Here is a 22,653-nt window from a genome sequence, read left to right as displayed (position 1 = left end):
GCGGGTTGCGGGCTGGTCCCGGCTGCGGGAGGGAGGGATGGAGGGAGGGACGGGGCTGTCCCCGGGGAGGGACGGGGGTGTCCCCGCGCTGCCACCCCCGCGCCCCGCCCCGTCCCGCCCCGCCCCGCCCCGGGGCGGCCTCCGGGGGCACCGGCTGCGAGCGGAGCGGCACCGGCACCGGGTGAGTGCGGGCGGGACGGGGCATCCCCATCCTCATCCCCATCCCCATCCTCATCCCCATCCCGCTCTCCATCCCTATCCCCGTCCCCCGCGCCGGGAGCGGCCCCGGGGCTGAGCGCGGCTTCCCCCGCAGCCGGGAGCTCACGGGAAACCTCCGCGATCTCCGCGCTCCGTCCCCCAGCCCCGGTGTCCCCGCAGCCCCCCCAGCATCGCCCCCGAGCGGGGCTGGAGCAGCCGCGGGCTCCGCGGTTCCTGCCCGGCTTCGGCACCTTCTCCTCCCGTCCCGTCCCGTCCCGTCCCGTCCCGTCCCGTCCCCCCGCGCTGCCCGGGCCCGCCCCAGCCCCGGCTCCACCCGAGCGCAGCCCCGAGCCCCGAGCGCGGCCCCTCCGCGGGCGCTGAGCGCTCCCTCCGTGCCCCGTTCGTTCCCGCAGGACGGAGAACAATAGCGGCGCTGGGAACAATGGAGCGGCCGCCGCTCCCCGCCTAGCGATGCGGCCGAGGGCAGCGGTCCCGGCCCGGCGGTAGCGCAGGACCCGCGGCCCGGGGTGAGCGCTGCGCTCGGTGCCCGCGCCCGGCGCCGCCTGCGGGCGATGCTCGGGCACCGGGGCGGCCTCGGGCCGGCAGCGGCGGCGGGGAGCGAGCATCGCGGCCTCTCCGGGGACGGGATATTCCCACAATGCTCGGCTGCGCCCGATCCCGCCCCAGCCGGGGATGCTGCCGGGGCGGGGTGGGACCGAGGCAGCAAAAAAACCCACAAAAACTGGAGATTTCTTTGCAGGAGCAGGGGAAAACATCGCTCTCCTGGTAAAACGGGGTTTTGGGCGGTTTGGGTACTTTTTTCCTTGTTTTGCTGTGTTGGAGCCGGGCAGGAGCTGTGTGGATGCGGCCGGGCTGGGCTGCGGGGATGCGGGACGGGGTTTAAGGGGGTTCCTTTTGGGGAGGGGAACAAGTCCGAACAAGAGAAGGCAGAGAGGGCCGGAGCCCTCCCTGGTTTGCCCCGGAGCTGTGCTAAAAGCGCTTTTCAAAGCACCAAGAGAGGCTCGGGCAGGGCAGGGCGAAACCGAGGGGGAAACAGGCACGGGGGGTGCCGGCAACTGAGCCGGCCCCAAACTGCCGGGGTTGAGCAATGCAGCGACTTCCACTCGGCCAGCGCCTTGATTTGGGTGATTCCCAGCCTGTCCCGGGTTATCCCAGTTTTTCCCAGGTTATCCCAGCCTCTCCCGGGTTATCCCAGTTTTTCCCAGGTTATCCCAGTTTTTCCTGAGTTATCCCAGCCTGTCCCGGTTGATTCCTGGTCTCTCCCGGGTTATCCCAGCCTGTCCCGGATTATCTCATTTTTTCCCGGGTTATCCCATTTTTTCCCGGGCTATCCCAGCCTCTCCCGGGCTATCCCAGCCTGTCCTGGGCTATCCCAGCCTCTCCCGGGTTATCCCATTTTTTCCCGGGTTATCCCAGCCTGTCCCGGGTCGTTCCCGGTCTCTCCTGGGTTATCCCAGCCTGTCCTGGGTTATCCCAGTTTTTCCCGGGTTATCCCAGCCTGTCCAGGGCTATCCCAGCCTGTCCCGGGTTATCCCATTTTTTCCCGGGTTATCCCATTTTTTCCCGGGTTATCCCATTTTTTCCCGGGTTATCCCAGCCTGTCCCGGGCTATCCCAGCCTGTCCCGGGTGATTCCCGGTCTCTCCCGGGTTATCCCAGTTTTTCCTGAGTTATCCCAGCCTGTCCCAGGTTATCCCAGTTTTTCCCGGGTTATCCCAGTTTTTCCTGAGTTATCCCAGCCTGTCCCAGGTTATCCCAGTTTTTCCTGAGTTATCCCAGCCTGTCCCGGGTCATTCCCGGTCTCTCCCGGGTTATCCCAGTTTTTCCTGAGTTATCCCAGCCTGTCCCGGGTCGTTCCCGGTCTCTCCTGGGTTATCCCAGCCTGTCCTGGGTTATCCCAGTTTTTCCTGAGTTATCCCAGCCTGTCCTGGGCTATCCCAGCCTCTCCCAGGTTATCCCAGTTTCTCCTGGGTTATCCCAGCCTGTCCTGGGCCATTCCCGGTCTCTCCCGGGTTATCCCAGTTTTTCCTGAGTTATCCCAGCCTGTCCCGGGCCATTCCCGGTCTCTCCCCTCCGCCCCCAGCCCGGTTCTCTCTGCAGCCCCAAAAAAGGAAGAATTTGCCCCATTCCCAGCAGAGGAAGGGGATGTGATGACGGAGGAGGCCGAGGTGGCCGGGCCGGGGCGTAAACAGGAAACTCCTCGGCACGGGAGGATGAACCTGCACGCTGGAGCTCCCCTTTGCACCCCAAAACGGGGAATTTTTTATGGCTCCTGTTCATCCCCACGTCCCCTTGGAGGGATTTGGGGTTTGGGATTGGCCCCAGGATGCTCTGGAAAAAAAGCTCCGAGTGGTACCAAAGCCTCCACCCTGGGCTCTGCTGCTCCAGGAGGGGATTTTCCACTCACTTTGACGATTTTACTGAAAAACTGAAGGTTTTTTTCCCTCGCTTTTGTGGTTCTCCTACTCTAGGAAAGGTTTTTTTCCACTCCCTTTCATGATTTTGCTGCTCTAGGAAGGTTTTTCCCCACTCACTTGGGTAATTTTGCTGCCCCAGGAAGGTTTCTTTCACTCCCTTTGGAGTTCTTGCTGCTCCAGGAGGGTTCATTCCACCCTTTTTGGTGATTTTGCTGCTCTAGGAGAGTTCTTTCCACAATCTTTTGGTGATTTTGCTGCTCCAGGAGAGCTTTTTCCACTCCCTTTGCTGTTCTTGCTGCTCTAGGATTAATTTTTCCACTCACTTTGGAGTTTTTGCTGCTCTAGGAGGGTTCATGCCACTCTTTTTGGTAATTTTGCTGCTCTAGGAGGGTTCTTTTCACTCCCTTTGGTGATTTTGCAGCTCCAGGATGAGTTTTCCCACTCATTTGGTGATTTTGCTGCTCTAGGATGAGTTTTCCCACTCACTTTTGTTGTTTTGCTGCTCCAGGAGGGTTCTTTTTTACTCATTTTGGTGTTTTTGGCACCATTTTCACATCTGCCATGTCCTTCAATCCCCCCTGAACCTCCCCAGAGCTTTTCCTCCCTTGTGCCCCTCACACCTGGAACCCCAAATTTGGGGTCCCACACTCTGCTGCTGCCCCAAAACCCCATGGATTTATCCCAAACCCTTGAGCCAGCAGCAAAACCCCCTCCTGGTACAATTTTTGGTGGATAAATTGGATTATTCCTGTGGGAGGATGCACGGAGGTGGCTGCAGGGGGAAGTTTGGCGCCGGATTTTGCTGAATTTTGCCGAATTTGACCCGATTTTACCAAAATCCTCCCACAGCTCCTCAGGAAACCCAAAGCTTTGTCAGCTCTTCCGCGATTTCTCTTCTCCTTCTGCTTTTTCTCTGAGCCCCAGGGCTGGGCTGGGCCCATTTCCTGCCCTTCCCCTCTTGCCACTGAGGAGTTTTTGCTGCTGCAAATCAGATTTTCCCCATTTGTTTGTCCCAACGTGTGGGATGGAGCCCCCAGGATTGCTGCCCTGCAGGGGTTTAGGGTTTGGGTGCATCCCCTGGCAGGTTTCACTGCCCTGGCCTGGGTTTTGGGGTGAATTTGGGGTTTTTCTTGCAGGAAAAGGGGGATTTGTGTCCCAGGGGCTGGGAGGAAGCACATGGAGAGGAGGAGGAAATCAGAGCCTTGAGGAGCCAACGCTTTTTATTCACCTCAGTTCCTCTTCCAGGAGAAGGGGAGGGAGGGAAAAGACTGAAAAATTAAATTTTTCCATCCAAGGAATAGCAGAACCCCAAAAACTGTTTTTATATCATTCAAAATCGTCCCAGTTCCCCATTCTGAGGCCTCTTCCAGGGCTGATTTCCACACTGAGCACCCCAAACCCAAAAACTCCCCCTGAGCTCCGAGCCAGGGCCTGTCCCGGGTGGGATTTGGGGTTCCCAAGGGTTTCTGTGGTTTCTGGGATCACAAAAACCTGCAGGATCGGCCCGGGATTTCTGCCTGCCTGGACATCCATCCCTGGGACTGCCCAAGGGAGCAGCAGCCGCTCCCGGCCCCGCGCCTTGCAGCTCTGCGGGGTGGGAAAGAGTAAAAACATCGGGGAAAAAATCGGGGAAAAATCGGGAAAAAAGGAACAATTCCCATTCCCCGGCCTGGCCGGGACACCCGCGGGGGCTGCACATGCAAATGCAGCGGGAGCAGGGTAAGGAGATCTCAGGGTAAGGGATTAAATTTTCAGTGAGTTCGGCGCCTCCGGCCTTATCTGATCTCGCTCGTTCCCCGGAGGAGCCGCCGGGCCCCGCCCGCCCCCGAGCGCTTTCCAGTCCCGGGGGGTTATTTCTATTTATTTAGTTAGTTAGGTTTAGGTTTGATTTTAATTTTTATCTATTTATTTATTACATTGCTTGAAATTATATTTATTTTCTTATTATTTTTATTATTTATTTATTTTTAGGTTTAGTTTTTCATTTCCTATTTATTTATTTATTTAAAGTTTATTTATTTATTTAAAAGTTTTATTATTTTATTATTTTGTTATTTTATATTATTTTAAATTTTCATTTTAATTACTTTTTAATTATTTATTAATTTCATTAGCTTTAATGTTTATTCTTACTTTTTATTCTTATTTTTGATTTATTTTCATTGCTTTTTAATTTGTAACTTATTTTATTTTCATTTCTAATTGGTTTTATTCTTAGTTTTACCTTTACTCTTATTTCCATTTTTATTTCCATTTTTATTTCCGTTTCCTTTATATTTATATATTTACAATTTATATTGATATTGTTGCTTTGGTTTTACTTTTATTTTCTTTTTATTTCCATTTCCTTTATATTTATATATTTACATATTTATATATCTATATATCTGTATATCTATATATTTATATATCGATATATCTATATATCTATATATCTATAGATTTATATATATTTATATATTAATATATTAATATATATATTTATATATTAAATATATTTCTATATTAATATATATTTATATATTTATATATTAATATATTATATTTATATTTATAAAATATTTATAGTTATAAGTTTATTTATATTTTATTTATATTTATATTCATATTTATATTTTATGTTTATAGATTTATTTTTATTTATATTTATTTTTATTTCCATTTTCAGTTTTCTCCTGACCCCGCCGTGTCCCCCCAGCCCGGCTCCCCCCATGCCCGCCCGGCCCCGCCATGGAGCTCAGCACGGGGGGCGCGGTGCCCTGCGGGAAGGACAAGTTCATCTCCAGGTATGGGGACACGGGGGACATGGGTGGGACATGGAGGGGACACGGGGCTGGAGTGTTTCTGGTGTTCAGGGGATGATGGATGTGGGATCTGGGATATGGAATATGGGATATGGAGTGGGTGTGGGATATGGGAGATGGGTATGGGTTATGGGATATGGAATATAGGATGGATGTGGGATATGGGATATGGGATGGATGTGGGGTATGGGATATGGGATATGGGACGGATGTGGGGTATAGAATGTGGGATATGGGATATGGGAAATGAGATATGGAATATAGGATGGATGTGGGATATGAGATGTGGGATATGGGAGATGGATATGGGATGATGGATGTGGGATGCGGGACATGGGATATGGGATGGATGTGGGATATGGGACATCAGATGTGGGATATGGGATATGTATGGGATGGATATGGGATATGGGGTATAGGATGTGGGATATGGGATATGGGATGGATGTGGGGTATAAAATGTGGAATATGGGATATGGGATGGATATGGGGTATAGGATGTGGGATATGGGATATGGGACGGATATGGGGTATAGAATGTGGGATATGGGATGTATTTGGGATATGGCATAAGGGGATATGGGATGGGTTAGCTGGAACCTGAAGTGGGCGATGTGGTGTGGGACCTAAAATATACAATATCTAACAATATGTAACAGATTATAACAATATATACAATATATAACAAGATATGCAATCTATATATTGTATATATACAATATATAACAACACTATCTAATGTATAACATATATTATATACAATATATAACAACACTGTAGAACGTGTAATATATAGCAATAGCTAACAATATATACAATATATATATTGTATTGTATATATATGGTATCTAACAATATACAAGAATATGTACAATATGTACCAACATATAACAATATATACAATATATAACAACACTATCTAATGTATAACATATAATATATACAATATATAACAACGCCGTGTAATATATAGCAATATCTAACAATATAAACAATATATATACAATATCTAACAATATACAAGAATATATACAATATATACCAACATATAACAATACATACTATATATAAAAACACTATAGAATGTGTAATGTATAACAATGTATAACAATGTATAACAATGTATAACAATATATAACAGTATATACTATAAATATATCTAGCTATTGTATTGTATGTATACCATATCTAACAATATATACAATATATAGCAACATTATACACAGCAATATATACAGCATATAACAATATATACAATATGTAACAACACTATCTAATGTATAACATAATAATATACACAATATCTAACAAATCTAACAATTCCCAAGATTTGGGCTGGTTTCTATCAGCTGAGCATCCTGAACCTCTCTCGGCCAGCCCAGCTTTGGGAGCTGGGGATTAATTAATTAATGAATTAATTGGGAATTCGTGCTGGAGGCGTTGAGTCCTGTGATCCATGGCTGGGCTCAGCCAGCCTGGCGTGCCTCACTTTGATTTTTCAATGATTTCCGTTGCTGTCGTTTATTTATTTTATTTTTGTTTCCATACATATCTTTATTTCCACCTTTTATTTTTTTTTTAATCTCAATTTTTGTCCTTGTTTTTGATTTTTATTTTTATTTATTTTTGTTTTCCTCACCACTTTGCCCCTCAGAGCTGTGTTCGGAGCTGGAGGAGCCCGGCGTGGCCACCTCGCCTGTGACCACTCGTGACTCCAGCGTGACCCCCAGAAATCTGATTTAATTATTTGGTTTTCAGCTCGTGACCAACTGCCCCCAGCTCCTTTGGGGTTTTCTGTGCCTTTTAGGGACATTTATGGGGGACACCCTCACGGGGAGCTGCTCCCCCTGATTGTGGCTGCAAAACGTTGGACCCCCACAAAACCTTCAATAAGGGAGGAGGAAAAAGACCCAAATCTGCCTCAAACAAAGCAATTTTTGGGTCCCCAGCAGCACAGAGGGTTCCTCAGCCAGGGCAGCAATTCCTGCTTTTCCTGTAGCACCTCAGGGGTCGTTGGTGGTGCCTGCAGCGTCTCACCCCAAAACGCATCTCAGCATCTTTTTTCCTAATTTTTTAATTTTTTAAAAATTTTTTTTCCCCCAGGAATGAGCTGCTCCTGCACCTCAAGACCTACAACATCTACTACGAGGGGCAGAACCTGCAGCTGCGGCACCGGGAGGTGAGAGAGGAGGGGATTGAGGGGCACAAAAGGGAATCCAGGGGTCCAGGGGCAGCCACAGCTCCTCTGGGAACTCCAAATTTATATAAAATATATAATATTATAATTTTAGATTTATATATGTATGTAATTTGCATTCACATTACATATATATATGTGTGTGTGTGTATATATATGTGTATATATATATATATATATATATAAAATTTTTACATATAAATCTTTCTATTATATATAAAATCTTTACACTACATATATACATACAATCTGCACTTGTATTTATATATATGTATAAAATCTTTATATTGTATATATGTAATTTGCATTCAGATTATATGGATATATGAATTATATATATCGATCTTTATATTACATATATATAATCTTTACATTATAGATAGAAAATCTGCATTTGGATTTTATATATATATATATATATTTGCATTCACATTAATAGATATATGATTTATATACCTAAATCTTTACCATATATGATATATATTTTCATTATATTTATATACAATATTTACATATATAAATACATATATACATATATAATATATATACTTACATATATTACATATATAAAATCTACATTCGAATGACATGTATATATCTGATTTTTTATATGCTATGTAAACCTTTATATTATATATGATTGCTTATATTATATCTATAAAATCCCTACATTCTATGTATAAAATCCTTATATTGCATGCATAAAGTCCTTATAGTCTACGTATAAAATCCTTATATTCTGTATATAAAATCCTTATATTCTACATATAAAATCCCTGCATTCTGTGTGTAAAACCCCTGTGTTCTGTGTATAAAATCCCTATATTCTGAGTATAAAATCCCTGCATTCTGTGTGTAAAACCCCCATGTTCTGTGTGTAAAATTCCCATTTTCTGTGTGTAAAACCCCCGTGTTCTGTGTGTAAAATTCCCATTTTCTGTGTGTAAAATTCCCGTTTTCTGTGTGTAATTGTGGCTGCAGGAGGAAGGGGAGCTGATCGTGGAGGGGCTGCTGAACATCTCGTGGGGGCTGCGCCGCCCCATCCGCCTGCAGATGCAGGACGACAACCAGCGCATCCGCCCGCCGCCCTCCTCCTCCTCCTGGCACTCGGGCTGCAACCTGGGCGCCCACGGGTGAGTGAGGGCAGGGGCAGCCCCAAAAAACACAGCCCCAAAAAACACAGCCCCAAAACACAGCCCTGAAAATACAGACCTAAAAGCACAGCCCCAAAACGCGGCCCTGAAAATCCCTGAAAAATACACAGCTCTGAAAATACAGACCCGAAAAACACAGCCCTGAAAAACGCAGCCCTAAAAATGCAGACCTAAAAAACACGGCCCCAAAAAGCACAGCCCTGAAAAACACAGCCCCTAAAAGCATAGCCCTAAAAATACACAGCCCCCAAAAAACACAGCCCTGAAAAATACAGACCTAAAAACACAGCCCTGAAAAATACAGCCCTAAAAATACAGACCTAAAAACACAGCCCCAAAAACCACAGCCCCAAAAACGGGCAGGCAGCCCCAAAAATACACACAGACAGACACAAAACCACACAGCCCCAAAACCACACAGCCAGCACCCAAAAAGAGGCGGAGGACCCCAAAACCACACACAGACAACCCAAAAACATTCGGCCCCAAAACCACACAAACGGCCCTGAACCCACAAAAAAGCCCCAAACCCACACAAACAGCCCCAAAACCTCCCTCCAGCCTGTCAGGCTGTGCAGGGCAAGGCACCCCGGGACAGGGACCCAGGACAGGTCGCCCACCCCTCTCTGTCCCCCCAGGTCCGTGCTGAAGCCCAGCACCCTGCCGGACATCCAGGTGACAGATGTGGACACGGCCACCGGCACGGAGAATCCCGGGAATGGCACAGGTGAGCTGGGCTGGGATCATCGGGATCAGATCCACCAGGACTGGTCCAAGGGTTTGGATCCACCAGGAGCAGGACGAGGGCTTGGATCCACTGGGCTCAGATCCACCAGGAGTGGTCCTGGGGCTCACATCCACCAGGTTTGGATCCACTGGGAGTGGTCCCAGGGCTTGGATCCATCAGGAGTGGTCCAAGAGCTCAGATCCATCGGGAGTGGTCCCAGGGCTCGGATCCTCCAGGATGGGATCCACTGGGATTGATCATGGGGCTCAGATCCACTGGGATGGATCACAAGGCTCAGATCCACCAGCTTTGGATCCAGCAGGATCAGTCCTGGGGCTCAGATCCACCAGGATCAGGCTCGGATCCACTGGGAGTGGTCCCAGGGCTCAGATCCATTGGAAGCTTGGATCCACAGGGATTGGATCAATCCTGGGGCTCTCCTGGGGCTCAGATCCACCGGGTTTGGATCCAGCAGGATTGGACTTGGATCCATCAGGATCAGATCCACTGGGATCGGTGCTGGGGCTCAGATCCACTGGGAGTAGTCCCAGGGCTTGGATCTACCGGGATTGGGTCCCCCAGGATCAGTCCCAGGGCTCTCCTGGGGCTCAGATCCACTGGGAGTGGTCCCAGCGGCTGGATCCTCCAGGATGGGATCCACCAGGATCAATCACGGGGCTCTCCTGGGGCTGAGATCCACCAGGAGTGGTCCTGGGGCTCAGATCCACCAGGTTTGGATCCATCAGGAGCGGTCCAAGGGCTTGGATCCGTTGGGGTTGGGTCCACCAGGAGCAGTCCCGGGGCTCTGCTGGGGCTCAGATCCTCCAGGATGGGATCCACGGGGAGTAGTCCCCGGGTTGGGATCCACTGCAGTGGAAGGTGCTGTGCAGCCCCCAGGGCGGCAGAGGAGGCCCCGCAGCTGATGAGGACCCGCAGCGACGTCGGCGTCCGGCCCCGCGGCAGCGCCCGCACGGCCGGCGAGCAGCGGCGGCTGCGGCGGCACCGCTTCTCCATCAACGGGCACTTCTACAACCACAAGGTGAGCCTGGTGCCACCACCCGTCCTCACCGGACGGGGTTCGTGGTGGTTTGTGATCCCAGAGTGCAAAGAGAACCATCGCGGCACAAGGCGATGGTTCGCGGGGTGGTTGATCTGAGGGTGCAAAAAGATCTGACACGGCACGAGGCGATGGTGCATGAGGTGATCTTAGAGTGCAGAAAGAACCATCACGGCACAAGGGGGTTTGCATGACCATGCGTTGGTTGTGCTGGAGAACAAGACGAGGGCAGAAGCACTTGGGTCAGGAAGTATTTAGTGCTGGCTTCAACGGCTCGTGGGCGGTGGGATTTTGAGATTAATGGGAGGATGGCGAGCGTGTTGATTTCAAGGGGGTTTGCAGTGATAATCAAAACAAATGCAGCTTTATCGAAAAACCGCAGTGAAACGTGATGAGGAGGAATTAGGGGAAAAGGGGGAAAAATAAAGAAAAGAGGGAGGAAAAAAAGGAAGGTTTATAGCTACCAAACATAGAACGGCAGAGTCCCTCAGTGCCCAGCCCATGGAGTTCACCAGGTCATGCCCAGGGAGATCTCAGATGTCCATCTGAACTCCAATTATACTCTTTTTTGACGAGGGAAGGGGACGAATCTTGATACCAAATCAGAGGTAGTCTGTTGTACCTTTGGGGGAAAGAATGGTGTTTGGAAAGGGTACACACAGTCCGTGTTCTCAGCAGAGATTTCAGGCGGGGTCTTCTCTTCAGTGCTCCCCAGTGAGGATTGTGAGGCAAAAATGAGAGGAATTTTGGACAGAGCCTCACAGAGGGCTCTGGGGGGGGGTCCGGGGGATCTGGGGGGGTCCTGGCAGGGCTCTCAGTGCCCGCTGTGCCCCTCAGACCTCGGTGTTCACACCCGCCTACGGCTCCGTCACCAACGTGCGCATCAACAGCACCATGACCACGCCCCAGGTGCTCAAACTGCTGCTCAACAAGTTCAAGGTATGGCCATGACCCTCCCTCGGTGCTCTGAGTGCAGCTTGTGTTGTGGTTAAAGTAAGTGAAAATGTTTTATAGATTATGTGTATACAAAATGTGCATTCAGATTTTATATATATATATACACACATACACATGTATCCATGTATAAAGTATTATCTGTTTGTACTCATATTTTATCATTTTTATATGTTATAACTTTATATATATTTATATTTATTTATATAGTTTATGTTTATGTTCATATTATTTATAAATCTTTATATTATATACATGTATTTTGCATTCAGATTGTATACATATGAATTTTTATATATAAATCTTTATATTATATACAAAGGTTTAGATTATATATAAAATATTTATATTATATGTGTAAAATCTGCGTTCACATTATATTATATATATGTATATATGTATACATACACAAACACACATATACATGTGTATATATATATAAAAATCTATACCATATGTAGATAGATAGATAGATAGATATAGATATAGATATAGATAGATAGATATAGATATAGATATAGATATAGATATAGATATAGATATAGATATAGATATAGATATATATAGACTATACCAGGGCAGAACCTGTCCCTTTATCAGAGCTTTGTGTCTCCCCCAGATCGAGAACTCAGCAGAGGAGTTTGCTCTGTACATGGTGCACACGAGCGGAGGTGAGTGCCCCAAACCCCTGGGCATGAGTGCCCCAAATTCTCCTGGGCATGAGTGCCCCAAATTCTCCTGGGCATGAGTGCCCCAAATTATTCCCAAACTGCTGGACATGAGTGCCCCAAATCCCCAGCACCAGGGCCAAAGTGCTGCCACCTTGGCCCTGGTGTTGCCCAGGCACTGTCAGTACCACCCTGGCACTGCCAGGACCTCTGGTACCACTGAGGCACTGGCAGAACCACCCAGGCACTGCCAGAACCACTCTGGCACTGCCAGTACCTCATGGGCACTGCCAGTACCACCCAGGCACTGCCAACACCACTCTGGCACTGCCAGTACCTCATGGGCAGTGTTGGTACGACCCTGGCACTGCCAGTATCACACAGGCACTGCTGGTACCACCTGGGCACTTCTGGTACCACTCAGACACTGCCAGAACCACCCTGGCACTGCCAGAACAACCTGGCACTGCCAGAACAACCTGGGCGCTGCCAGTACTTCATGGGAAGTGCTGGTACCTCATGGGCACCGCCGGTACCACCCTGGCACTGCCAGTATCACACAGGCACTTCTGGTACCACTCAGACACTGCCAGAACAACCCTGGCACTGCCGGTACCTCGTGGGCACTGCCGGTACCCCGGTGCCCTGCCGGTACCACGGTGCCCTGCCGGTACCCCGGTGCCCTGCTGGTACCCCGGTGCCCTGCCGGTACCACGGTGCCCCGCCGGTGCCAAGGCCGCGGTTCCGTCGCTGTCCTTGCAGAGAAGCAGCGGCTGCGCGGCAGCGATTTCCCGCTGCTGGCCCGCGTGCTGCAGGGCCCCTGCGAGCAGGTGTCCAAGGTGTTCCTCATGGAGAAGGACCAGGTGGAGGAGGTCACCTACGACGTGAGTGCGCCCCGGGGGCGTTCGGGGAGAGCCGGGTTTGGGTGGGAGGGAGCCCCCAAATCCCACCCGGTGCCACCCCTGCCGTGGCAGGGATGCCTCCCCTGGCCCTGCTGGCTCCAAGCCCTAGTGCCCGGCCTGGGCCGCTGCCAGGGATCCTGGGGGGGCTTTTTTGGGAATTCCGTGCCAGCCCCTCCTCAGCCCCACAGGGGAGGGTTTGTCCCTGATGGACAGAGAGGTGCTGGGGCTGCAGGAGCTGCTCTGTCCATGGAAACTCCTGATCCTCCAGGAAATTCCCCGGAGCATTCCCAGTGTGTTCCCAGTGTACTCCCAGTCCATCCCCAGTGCATTCTCAGTGAATTCCCAATATATTCCCAGCATATTCCCAGAATGCATTCCCAGAGAATTCCCGGTATATTCCCAGTGCACTTCCAGTACATCCCCAGTTTATTCCCAGTGCATTCCCAGTCCATTCCCAGTGCATTCTCAATGCATTCCCAGAGCATTCCCAGTCTGTTCCCAGTGCCTTCCCAGTACATTCCCAGTTCATTCCCAGAGCATTCCCAATACATTCCCAGAATATTCCCAGTATATTCCCAGTGCATTCCCAGTTCATTCCCAGTGTATTCATTCCCAGTGCATTCCCAATATATTCCCAGAATATTCCCAGTGCACTCCCAGTCCATTCCCACTCTGTTCCCAGTGCATTCCCAGTCCATTCCCAGTGCACTCCCAGTTCACTCCCAGTTCATTCCCACTCTGTTCCCGGTGCATTCCCAGTGTATTCCCAGTGCACTCCCAGTCCATTCCCAGTGCACTCCCAGTTAATCCCCCGTGCCTCCCCAGCCCCGTTCTGCCATCCCAGCCCTGCCATCCCAGAATTGTTTTTTTCCACCGGCTGGGAGCGGCTCCCTTGTGCCATCTGCCGGCTCTGCTCCGAAATCCCGCCCCAAACCCGGCGCTTTTGGGGTCAGTTTGGGATTAAACAGCTCCGAGACCTTGGGGACCCTCAGAGCCACCTCCAGCAGCCAGTGGGTGAATTAAAACAAAAATAAAATAAATAAACCATAGGCAGATCTTCTCCCCATAGTTATCCATTTGTTCCCACGAGATGGTGGTCACAAACATAATTTTTTTTTTAGGGTTTGCTGCAAAATTTTGGGATATTTGGTGAAATCTAAGGAGAGGAAGGGGGATGGATGAGTTCATCCTCCTCCTCACCATCTCCTGCCTCTCCTGTGCCCCCCAGGTCGCCCAGTACATCAAATTCGAGATGCCCATCCTCAGGAGCTTCATCCAGAAGCTGGAGGAGGAGGAGGACCGGGAAGTGAAGAAGCTGAAGCACAAGTACGTGGGGCTGGAGGGGAAGAAAATCCCCCCAAAAAATCTCATTTGTGCAGCCCCGGGATGCTCCAGCACTGGGATTTTCCCTGCCTGGTGATCCCTAAGTTTGGGGAAGCAGAGAGGGGTGGGGGGGGGGAATAGGAGGGAAAAATAATAAATTTGGGATTTTTTGTGGGATTTTCTGCCTGGTTTTGTGGTGAAAGCGGGGTTTAACATCCCCAAACAGGGGTTCGAATTGTTGCAGGGTGGAAAAATCCTTTATTTAAAATTTCTGTGCCCGCTCCCCAGGTACTCCATCCTGCGGCTGATGATCGAGCAGAGGCTGGAGGAGATCTGCGAGGGCCCCACGGCCATGTGAGCATCCCCGGGATGTGCTGCACCAAACCCCAGCCCCAAAACGCTCCTGGACGGCCCCAAACCCGAGCCAAAGCCCCTCCCAAAAACTCCATCCCTCAAAATCCTCGGGGGGCTCCTCCCAGGAAGCCTCTGGCTGGGGCAGCTCCAGCCAGAGCCTCAAATCCAGGGGAAAAAAGGCAAAAAAAATAAATAGACAAAAGAGGAATTCTGTGAGCAGCGCCAAGGTGGGGCTGCCAGAATTGCAGAGCTGGGATTTTGGGGGGGCTCGGGCTGGAAATTCCCAATTCTGGAAAATACAGGGGAAAAGAAACAAAACAAAAAGGAGAAAAAAGAGGAGAATTCCAGAGCTGGGATTTTGGGGGGCTCAGGTTGGAAATGCCCAATTCTGGAAAACACAGGGAAAAAAAAAAAAAATTAAAAAAAAAAAAAAGATGAATGATCCAGAGCTGGAATTTGGAGGGCTCAGGTTGGAAATTCCCAACTCTGGAAAACACAGGGGGAAAAAAATTTTAAAAAAGAGAGAAAAAGGAGGAATTCTGTGAGCAGCACCAAGGTGGGGCTGCCAGAATTCCAGAGCTGGAATTTTGGGGGGCTCTGGTTGAAAATGCCCACTGTGGCTCCCCGTGAGGGTCCTGCTGCTCGGCAGCAACGGAGCACAGAAAATTTCCTCTTTTTTTTTTTTAAATGAGAAAAGCACATTCCTGCCCTATCACCGCAATAATTCCCAGGTGTGGGGAGGATTTATAAATCCCAAGGGTTGGCTGAGGTTTTGGGGGGGTTTAGCCCTGACCTGGGGGCTCGTGGGTGCGTTTCCAGCCCAGGAGAAAATCCCATTTTTCCCCCAAAGCTGCAGCCACGGCGTGGCCCCTCCGCCCCCCCCCCCCCCCCCGTAATTTGCACTAATATTTCAGGATTTTGCAGAAAACCACGATGTCAAACCTCTCTGGTAGCTGAAAATGCCAAAAACCACAAAAGCGAATGGCTGAGGGCCTCGAGCACCTCGAGGGGTCTGGGTGGGGAAAGGGGGAGAGGCAGGAGGAGGCAGAAATAAAGAGGATTTTGTTTTCCAAATCCATTTTCTAGCCAGGAAACGATCCTGGTGAAACCAGGAAAAACCTCTTTCCTCCCAGGCTAAACCAGCAATACCCATTTTATACCTCGATGTGAATTAACTTTCCCCCCACTTCCCTTTGAGTTTTTGCAATGCATCTTTGTAATTTTTTTCTTTTTTTTTAATTTTTAATGTTTAAATTTAAATTTTAATTTTAATGGTACCTTTTCCACCTCTAACTCACGTTGGGGAAAGTGTTTGTACAGCGAGAGGAGCTTTGGATGTGTTTGAAGGATGATTGTGGCACTGCTGCGTGGATTAACAAGGAAATAAAATAAAATAAATAAAATAAAATAAAATATGTAGCAACTTCATGCAGAATGAAACCCCCTGAGTCAGAGCCTGGCTTTGTCCAGAATAAATCACTTTTTGTGGGTAGAAATTCCATGGAAATCAGTAAAAAATGAGGGAAAATAGTAAAATCCCAGTGGAGAAATTCTCCAAGGAGAAACACTCTCACCTCCCAGATTTACAGATTCCCACCTAAATTTCTGGCAGATTTTTGGGGAATATTGGGGCAGGTTTAGGATTTACCCATCCCCAGGGATAATTTACCCCTGCACTCTGCAGGCTCCATCCTGCAGGCATTTCCCTCTCAGAAGGTAAAACCTGGGTTATTTTATATAAATATCTATATTTGTATAAATTTTGGGTTATTTTGGGCTATTTGGGGTTATATTTTGGGTTATTTCGGGCTATTTTGGGTTATTTTGGGCTATTTTGGGTTATTTCGGGCTATTTTGGGTTATATTTTGGGTTATTTTGGGCTATCTTGGGCTATTTTGGGCTATGTTGGGCTATTTTGGTTTATTTTGGGCTATTTTGGGTTATTTTGGGCTATTTTTGGCTATTTTGGGCTATTTTGGGTTATTGTGGGCGATTTTGGGCTATTTTGGGTTATTTTGGGTTATTTTGGGCTAATTTGGGTTATTGTGGGCTATTTTGGGTTATTTTGGGCTATTTTGGGCTATATTTTGGGTTACTTTGGGCTATCTTGGACTATTTTGGGCTATGTTAGTTTATGTTGGGCTATTTTGGGCTATTTTGGGTTATTTTGGGCTATTTTGGGCTATTGTGGGTTATTTTGGGTTATATTTGGGGCTATTTTGGGTTAGTTTGGGCTATTTTGGGTTATTTTGGGCTATTTTGGGTTATATTTTGGGCTATTTTGGGTTTTTTTTGGGCTATTTTGGGTTATATTTTGGGCTATTTTGGGTTATTTTGGGCTATTTTGGGCTATTGTGGGTTATTTTGGGTTATATTTGGGGCTATTCTTGGTTATTTTTTTGCTATTTTGGGTTATATTTGGGGCTATTTTTGGTTATTTTTGGCTATTTTTTGTTATTTTGGGCTATTTTGGCCCCCTGGAAGCCGCCCCGGGGCTGTCCCCGAGCCCTCCCCGCTCTCCCTCCCCTCTGGGGGCCGGACCTGCCCCGATGCTGCGGGAAAAGCCGAAGCCAGCAGAGCCAGCGGGGCCCCGGCACGGGTAAGGGCAGCACCGCGAATTCTGGGCTGAAAACACCGGGAATTGGGTGCGGAAACAGCAAAAAAAAAAAACATCATCGGGGTTTGTTAGGGCGGCATGGGGAGCGCAGCGCTGGCTGGGGTGCTCCAGCACTGGGATTTTCCCTGGATGATGGGGTCCCGAAATTTGGGGGAAAAGAGAGAGGGGGAAAAACAGGAAGGGAAAAACAGGAGGGGGAAATCCTCATTTTGGGATTTTTTTTTTAATTGGGATTTCCCGGTTTTTGTGCCAACAGCTGGAAGCGGGGAGGGGGGGACACGCTCCTCAGCGCTTTCTCCAAAACGACCCCGAAAGCCGGAGCAGCGGGGCAGGGAAAAGGAGGCGAATTGAACAAAAATCAAATTAATTCCCGTGTTTTCGGAGCGCTGGGCCAGGCCTGGCAGGTTCCAGCGGGGCGGGAATCGCTGACACAGCCGAGCCGCGGCCGGGGGGGGCTCTGTTTGTCCCGAATCCTTTTGTCGGGGCTGCGATGGCTCAGCAGCTGCGGCACAATGGGGACGTGTTTGCTCAGCCCCGGGGGAGGGGGACAGCGGGGTCCCGGCCCCTTCCTGCGGCCCTTTGGGCATTTTGGGGCTGTTTGCCCCGCGGTGCCCGCGCTCGCTGCTCGGTGGAAGAGTGGAAGGAGGTAAAAGTGTGAAATAACGGGTTAAGTTAGGGAATTAGGGAGTGGGGTGGGTGGGGAGATCAGCCAGGTCAGCCCTTGTATGGGGAGGGGTATCTGCCACTGGAATGTATTAATTACCTATCAATATAATATATAAAAATAGGTATGAATACATTAAAATGTAATAAAGTAATGCCACACTCATTAATATAATAATAATAATAATAATAATAATAATAATAATAATAATAATAATAATAATAATAATAATAATAATAATAATATAGAATATAATACTATAGAATATAATACTATAGAATATAATAATATAGGATATAATAATATAGAATATAATAATAGACTATACAATATAATAATATAGAATAAAATAATACAATGCTTATTAATATAATAGTCTCTAAAATAACAATATAATAACATATAAAATAGAATAACACAAGACTTAACAATATAATAATATAGTAATATAATATAATATAATATAATATAATATAATATAATATAATATAATATAATATAATATAATATAATATAATATAATATAATATAATATAATATAATATAATAATATTATGTGATAGACGACATTAACTATTATTATGTATTAATGGCCTCCATTAGAAATCATTGGTTGTTGATCACATATTGTTATATATTCTGTATTAATCTATAATAAGTAGTGATCTGGACAGTAAATGAGTATATAAATCATAAAATAGAGATAATAGAGGGATAAATAGAGCCAATATAGAGATAATATAGAGAGGCAAATGGATATAATATAAAGAGATATATAGAAATAATATAAAGAGATATATAGAGACAATACAGAGATAAATAGAATAAATAGATAAATCGATAAATAGAAATATTATAGAAATAAATAGAGACAATATAGACAGATAAATAGAGATCATATAATAATATAATAGAGATAATATAGAGAGGTAAATAGAGATAATAGAGAGATAAATAGAAACAATATAGAGATAAATAGACAAATAGGATAAATACATAAATACATAAATGAAATAGTATAGAGGTAAATAGAGCCAATATAGAGAGATATATAGAGATAATATAAAGAGATATATAGAGACAATACAGAGATAAATAGAATAAATAGATAAATCGATAAATAGAAAGGTTATAGAAATAAATAGAGACAATATAGAGAGATATATAGAGATAATATAATAATATAATAGAGATAATATAGAGAGATAAATAGAGATAATATAGAAATAAATAGAGAAAATATAGAGAGATGAATAGAGATAATAGAGAGATAAATAGAGATAATATAAATAGACAAATAGGATAAATAGTAAAGTACATAAGTAGAAATAGTATAGAGGTAAATAGAGACAATATAGAGAGATAAATAGAGATAATAGAGAAATAAATAGAGACAATATAGAGAGATAAATAGAGATCATATAGAGATATATAGAGACAATACAGACAGGCAATTAGAGAAATATAGAGATAAACGGAGACAATATATAGAGCTAAAAGCCACTGAGGTTAGCTTGGTGCCAATAACACCAAGTTTGGGGTGTTATTAGAATTAGAATTAGAATATGTTAAAGAACCCCAGACCCACAGAATGGTTGGAAAAGCCTCACACAGGTTGGAAAGGAGGTCACCGAGCCCCACCTGTGACCCTCCCACCACCCAGCGCAGCGAGGAGCCGCTCCCCACGCTCGGGGTTCCCTCAGAGGCAAGAAGACAAAGCCCCCCGAACCCTGAGGAGCCCCGCTCTGACGCCCGTGTCCCGCAGGTGGGGCAGGATGCGCCCCCCGCCCCTGCTGCCGCTGCTGCCGCTGCTGCTGCTGCTGCTCGCCCTGCTGGGCGCTGCCGCCGGCGGCCGCCGCGGGGCCCCGGGCAGGAGCTCCGCGCCCGGGGGGCTCCGCGGGGGCTTCCGCGCCGTGTCCCGCGCCGGGAGCGCGCCGGGCCGCGGCTCCAAGGTGGCCGGAGCCGTCGCGGCCGGGGCGGCGGCGGGGTACGGCATGGGGCTGCTGGGGCGCCCGCGGCCCGCCCGCCTGGGGCACGGCGTGCCGGCGGCCCGGCAGCCCCCGGCGGCCGGCGGCTTCCACGGGGCTTGGCCCGAGCTGGGCGCCAAGCGGGGAGCCCCCAGCGGAGCCCCCGGGCCGCGGAGAGCCGGGCTGGGGCTCGTCCTGCTGCTGGCGTCGGGAGCGTGCGTGCTGAGCCACGGGATGCAGCGCTGAGGGCACCGCGGGCATCCCCGGCCGGGGCTTCGGACCGAAGCGACTTTCAAGTGACTTTCCTGGGAGATTGGATGTGGCTTGGGGAGGTGGGAGAGGCGCTGCGGAGCCGGACCCTGCGAGCTCCGGCCGGGACCGGGTGGATCCTGCGAACCCCAGTTGGAGTCGGGTGGGTCCTACAAACCCCAGCCGGGACCGGGCGGATCCTGCAAATCCACCTGGGAACGATGGAATCTGCAAACCCCAGCCGGGACCGGGCGGATCCTGCAAATCCACCTGGGAACGATGGATCCTGCAAACCCCAGCCAGGACCGGGTGGCTCCTGAGAACCCTCCCGGGACCGGATGGATCCTGCGAACCCCAACCAGGACCAGAGGGAATCTGCAAATCCACCCGGGACCGATGGATCCTGCGAGCTCAGCCGGGATCAGGTGGATCCTGCAAACCCCACCAGGGACCGGGTGGCTCCTGAGAACCCACCCGAGACCAGAGGGATCCTGAGAACCCACCCGGCGCTGGAGAGATCCTGAGAACCCACCCGGGACCGGAGGGATCCTACAAACCCACCTGGAAACGATGGATCCTGCGAGCCCACCTGGGATCGGATGGATCCTGTGAACCCACCCGGGACCAGAGGGATCCTGCAAACCCACTCGAGACCAGATGAATCCTGCAAACCCACCCAGGATCGGGTGGATCCCACCCGGGACAGGACCTGCGTGAGCACGGGCAGCCCCGCCAGCACCCCGCAGCCATCCCCGCTGCACGGCTGCCCCAAAACCCGCTCCTTTCCCCCCAAAAGAGCGCTGGGACTCGCGGGCAGGGGGGCGTGGGGCTGGGAACCCGAGGCCTTGGCCTCGCAATAAAGTTTGGCCTTGAGACGTGCTCTGGTTTTAACCAAATCTGTCATTCCTAGCCCTGGGCTGTGACCGTGTTCACAGGGGTCCTTGGGTGAGGGAAGAGATGAGGATCTGACTCCGTGTTTCAGAAGGCTGATTTATTATTTTATGATCTATATTGCATTAAAACTATACTAAAAGAATAGAAGAAAAGGTTTCATCAGAAGGCTGGCTAAGAATAGAAAAAGAGTGATAACAAAGGTTTGTGGCTTGGACTCTCTGTCATTCTATTCCATTCTATTCCATTCCATTCCATTCCATTCCATTCCATTCTATTCCATTCTATTCCATTCCATTCTATTCTATTCTATTCTATTCTATTCTATTCTATTCTATTCTATTCTATTCTATTCTATTCTATTCTATTCTATTCTATTCACAGCTGGCTGTGATTGCCCATTAATTAGAAACAACCACACCAGACCAATCACAGATGCACCTGTTGCATTCCACAGCAGCAAATAATCAGTATTTGCATTTTGTTCCTGCGGGCTCTCAGCTTCTCAGGAGGAAAAACGCCAAGGAAAGGATTTTTCATCAGAAGATGTCTGTGCCGGGGACGGGAATCTCTGATGGGGATGCGCTCCCGCAGGTGGGTGGAGAAGCCAAATCCAGGCATTTCCCAGCCGCACAAAGCCCAGCCGGGGTTTGGAGCGGGGTTTTTTGGCTTTTCAGCCCAAATTCAGCCGTGTAAAGCCAAGCTCGGACAGGAGATGGAGCTGTTGGCGCGGGATAAAACCGGGCTGAGATCCGAGCTCCTCTAAATCTGGCTGCTCCTCCTCCGGCTCTCTGCTAACCGGGCGGCTGTGCACCAAAATTCCTCTTTTTACGGCTTTTTCCAGGCAGGAAAAACGTATTCAGCTGGGTGAGGGGTGTTTATCTGGGGAGATGGGGGCTGCCAAGGGCTGTGCAATGAGAGATTTGGAGAAAACTGTAAAAAACCCCTCAGATTTTATTGTATTTATATTTGGGGGGGTACTTACATTTTGGGGTGCGTTTGGGGGATGCTAAGAGCTGTATGAGGAGAGATTTGGAGAAGACCCTGAAAAAAACACCTCCGATTTTATTGTATTTACACTTTAGGGGGTATTTATGCTTTGGGGGGTTTTTAGGCTTTGGGAGGCATTTACACTTTAGGGGGTATTTACATTTTGAGGGGATATTTACACTTTAGAGGGTATTTACATTGGGGGGGGTATTTATACTTATTTTGGGAGGAGTTTACACTTTTTGGGGTATTTACATTTTGGGGGAGTACTTACACTTTTTGGGGGGATATTTAGACTTCGGGGGAGTATTTACACTTTGGTGTGCATTTACACTTTTGGGGTATTTACACTTTGGTGGGTATTTACATTTGGGGGGAATATTTACATTTTGGGGTGCATTTCTTGCCATCCTGGTAAATCAGAAACTCCTCCATGCCTGGCTCCTGTGCACGCTGCAGGATTTGGAGTATTTAGCTCATTAATTAATTAATTAATTAA

The 22,653-nt window shown here is 48.1% G+C and overlaps 1 protein-coding gene across 3 annotated transcripts; it reads left to right on the top strand.

The window, feature by feature from the left end:
* The first annotated feature begins 120 nt into the window (after positions 1 to 120).
* Positions 121 to 16,211, top strand: RASSF2 (Ras association domain family member 2). 3 transcript variants are annotated; one of them, XR_009115794.1, is made up of 13 exons: positions 130 to 181; positions 612 to 725; positions 5,304 to 5,421; positions 7,543 to 7,618; positions 8,618 to 8,769; positions 9,429 to 9,517; positions 10,408 to 10,556; positions 11,412 to 11,513; positions 12,148 to 12,199; positions 12,959 to 13,080; positions 14,327 to 14,424; positions 14,710 to 15,146; positions 15,245 to 16,211. XR_009115794.1 is itself a non-coding variant. In XM_058042403.1 (11 exons), exons 2-11 carry the CDS (start codon positions 5,366 to 5,368, stop codon positions 14,777 to 14,779), a joined length of 966 nt encoding a protein of 321 aa, XP_057898386.1. In that variant the 5' UTR covers positions 121 to 181; positions 5,304 to 5,365; the 3' UTR covers positions 14,780 to 14,944. The 3 variants fall into 3 exon arrangements, 2 of the variants coding, with proteins under 2 accessions (XP_057898386.1, XP_057898387.1); XM_058042403.1 differs by lacking the exons at positions 612 to 725; positions 15,245 to 16,211 and having other exon boundaries at positions 121 to 181; positions 14,710 to 14,944; XM_058042404.1 differs by lacking the exons at positions 130 to 181; positions 612 to 725; positions 15,245 to 16,211 and adding an exon at positions 897 to 984 and having other exon boundaries at positions 14,710 to 14,944.
* The last annotated feature ends 6,442 nt before the right edge of the window (positions 16,212 to 22,653 follow it).

The sequence above is a fragment of the Melospiza georgiana genome, chromosome 31 (genome assembly GCF_028018845.1).
Source record: "Melospiza georgiana isolate bMelGeo1 chromosome 31, bMelGeo1.pri, whole genome shotgun sequence".
NCBI lineage: Eukaryota > Metazoa > Chordata > Aves > Passeriformes > Passerellidae > Melospiza > Melospiza georgiana.
This window is presented reverse-complemented; position numbering and strand designations above follow the sequence as displayed.

What these genes read in the sequence shown, in the direction of transcription:
- RASSF2 (XM_058042403.1), top strand. Translation starts at nt 5,366, where the DNA reads ATGGAGCTCAGCACGGGGGGCGCGGTGCCCTGCGGGAAGGACAAGTTC. An exon ending in TGCAACCTGGGCGCCCACGG is followed by an intron (nt 8,770 to 9,428) that starts GTGAGTGAGGGC and finishes CTGTCCCCCCAG; the next exon opens with GTCCGTGCTGAAGCCCAGCA. An exon ending in GAATCCCGGGAATGGCACAG is followed by an intron (nt 9,518 to 10,407) that starts GTGAGCTGGGCT and finishes GGTGCTGTGCAG; the next exon opens with CCCCCAGGGCGGCAGAGGAG.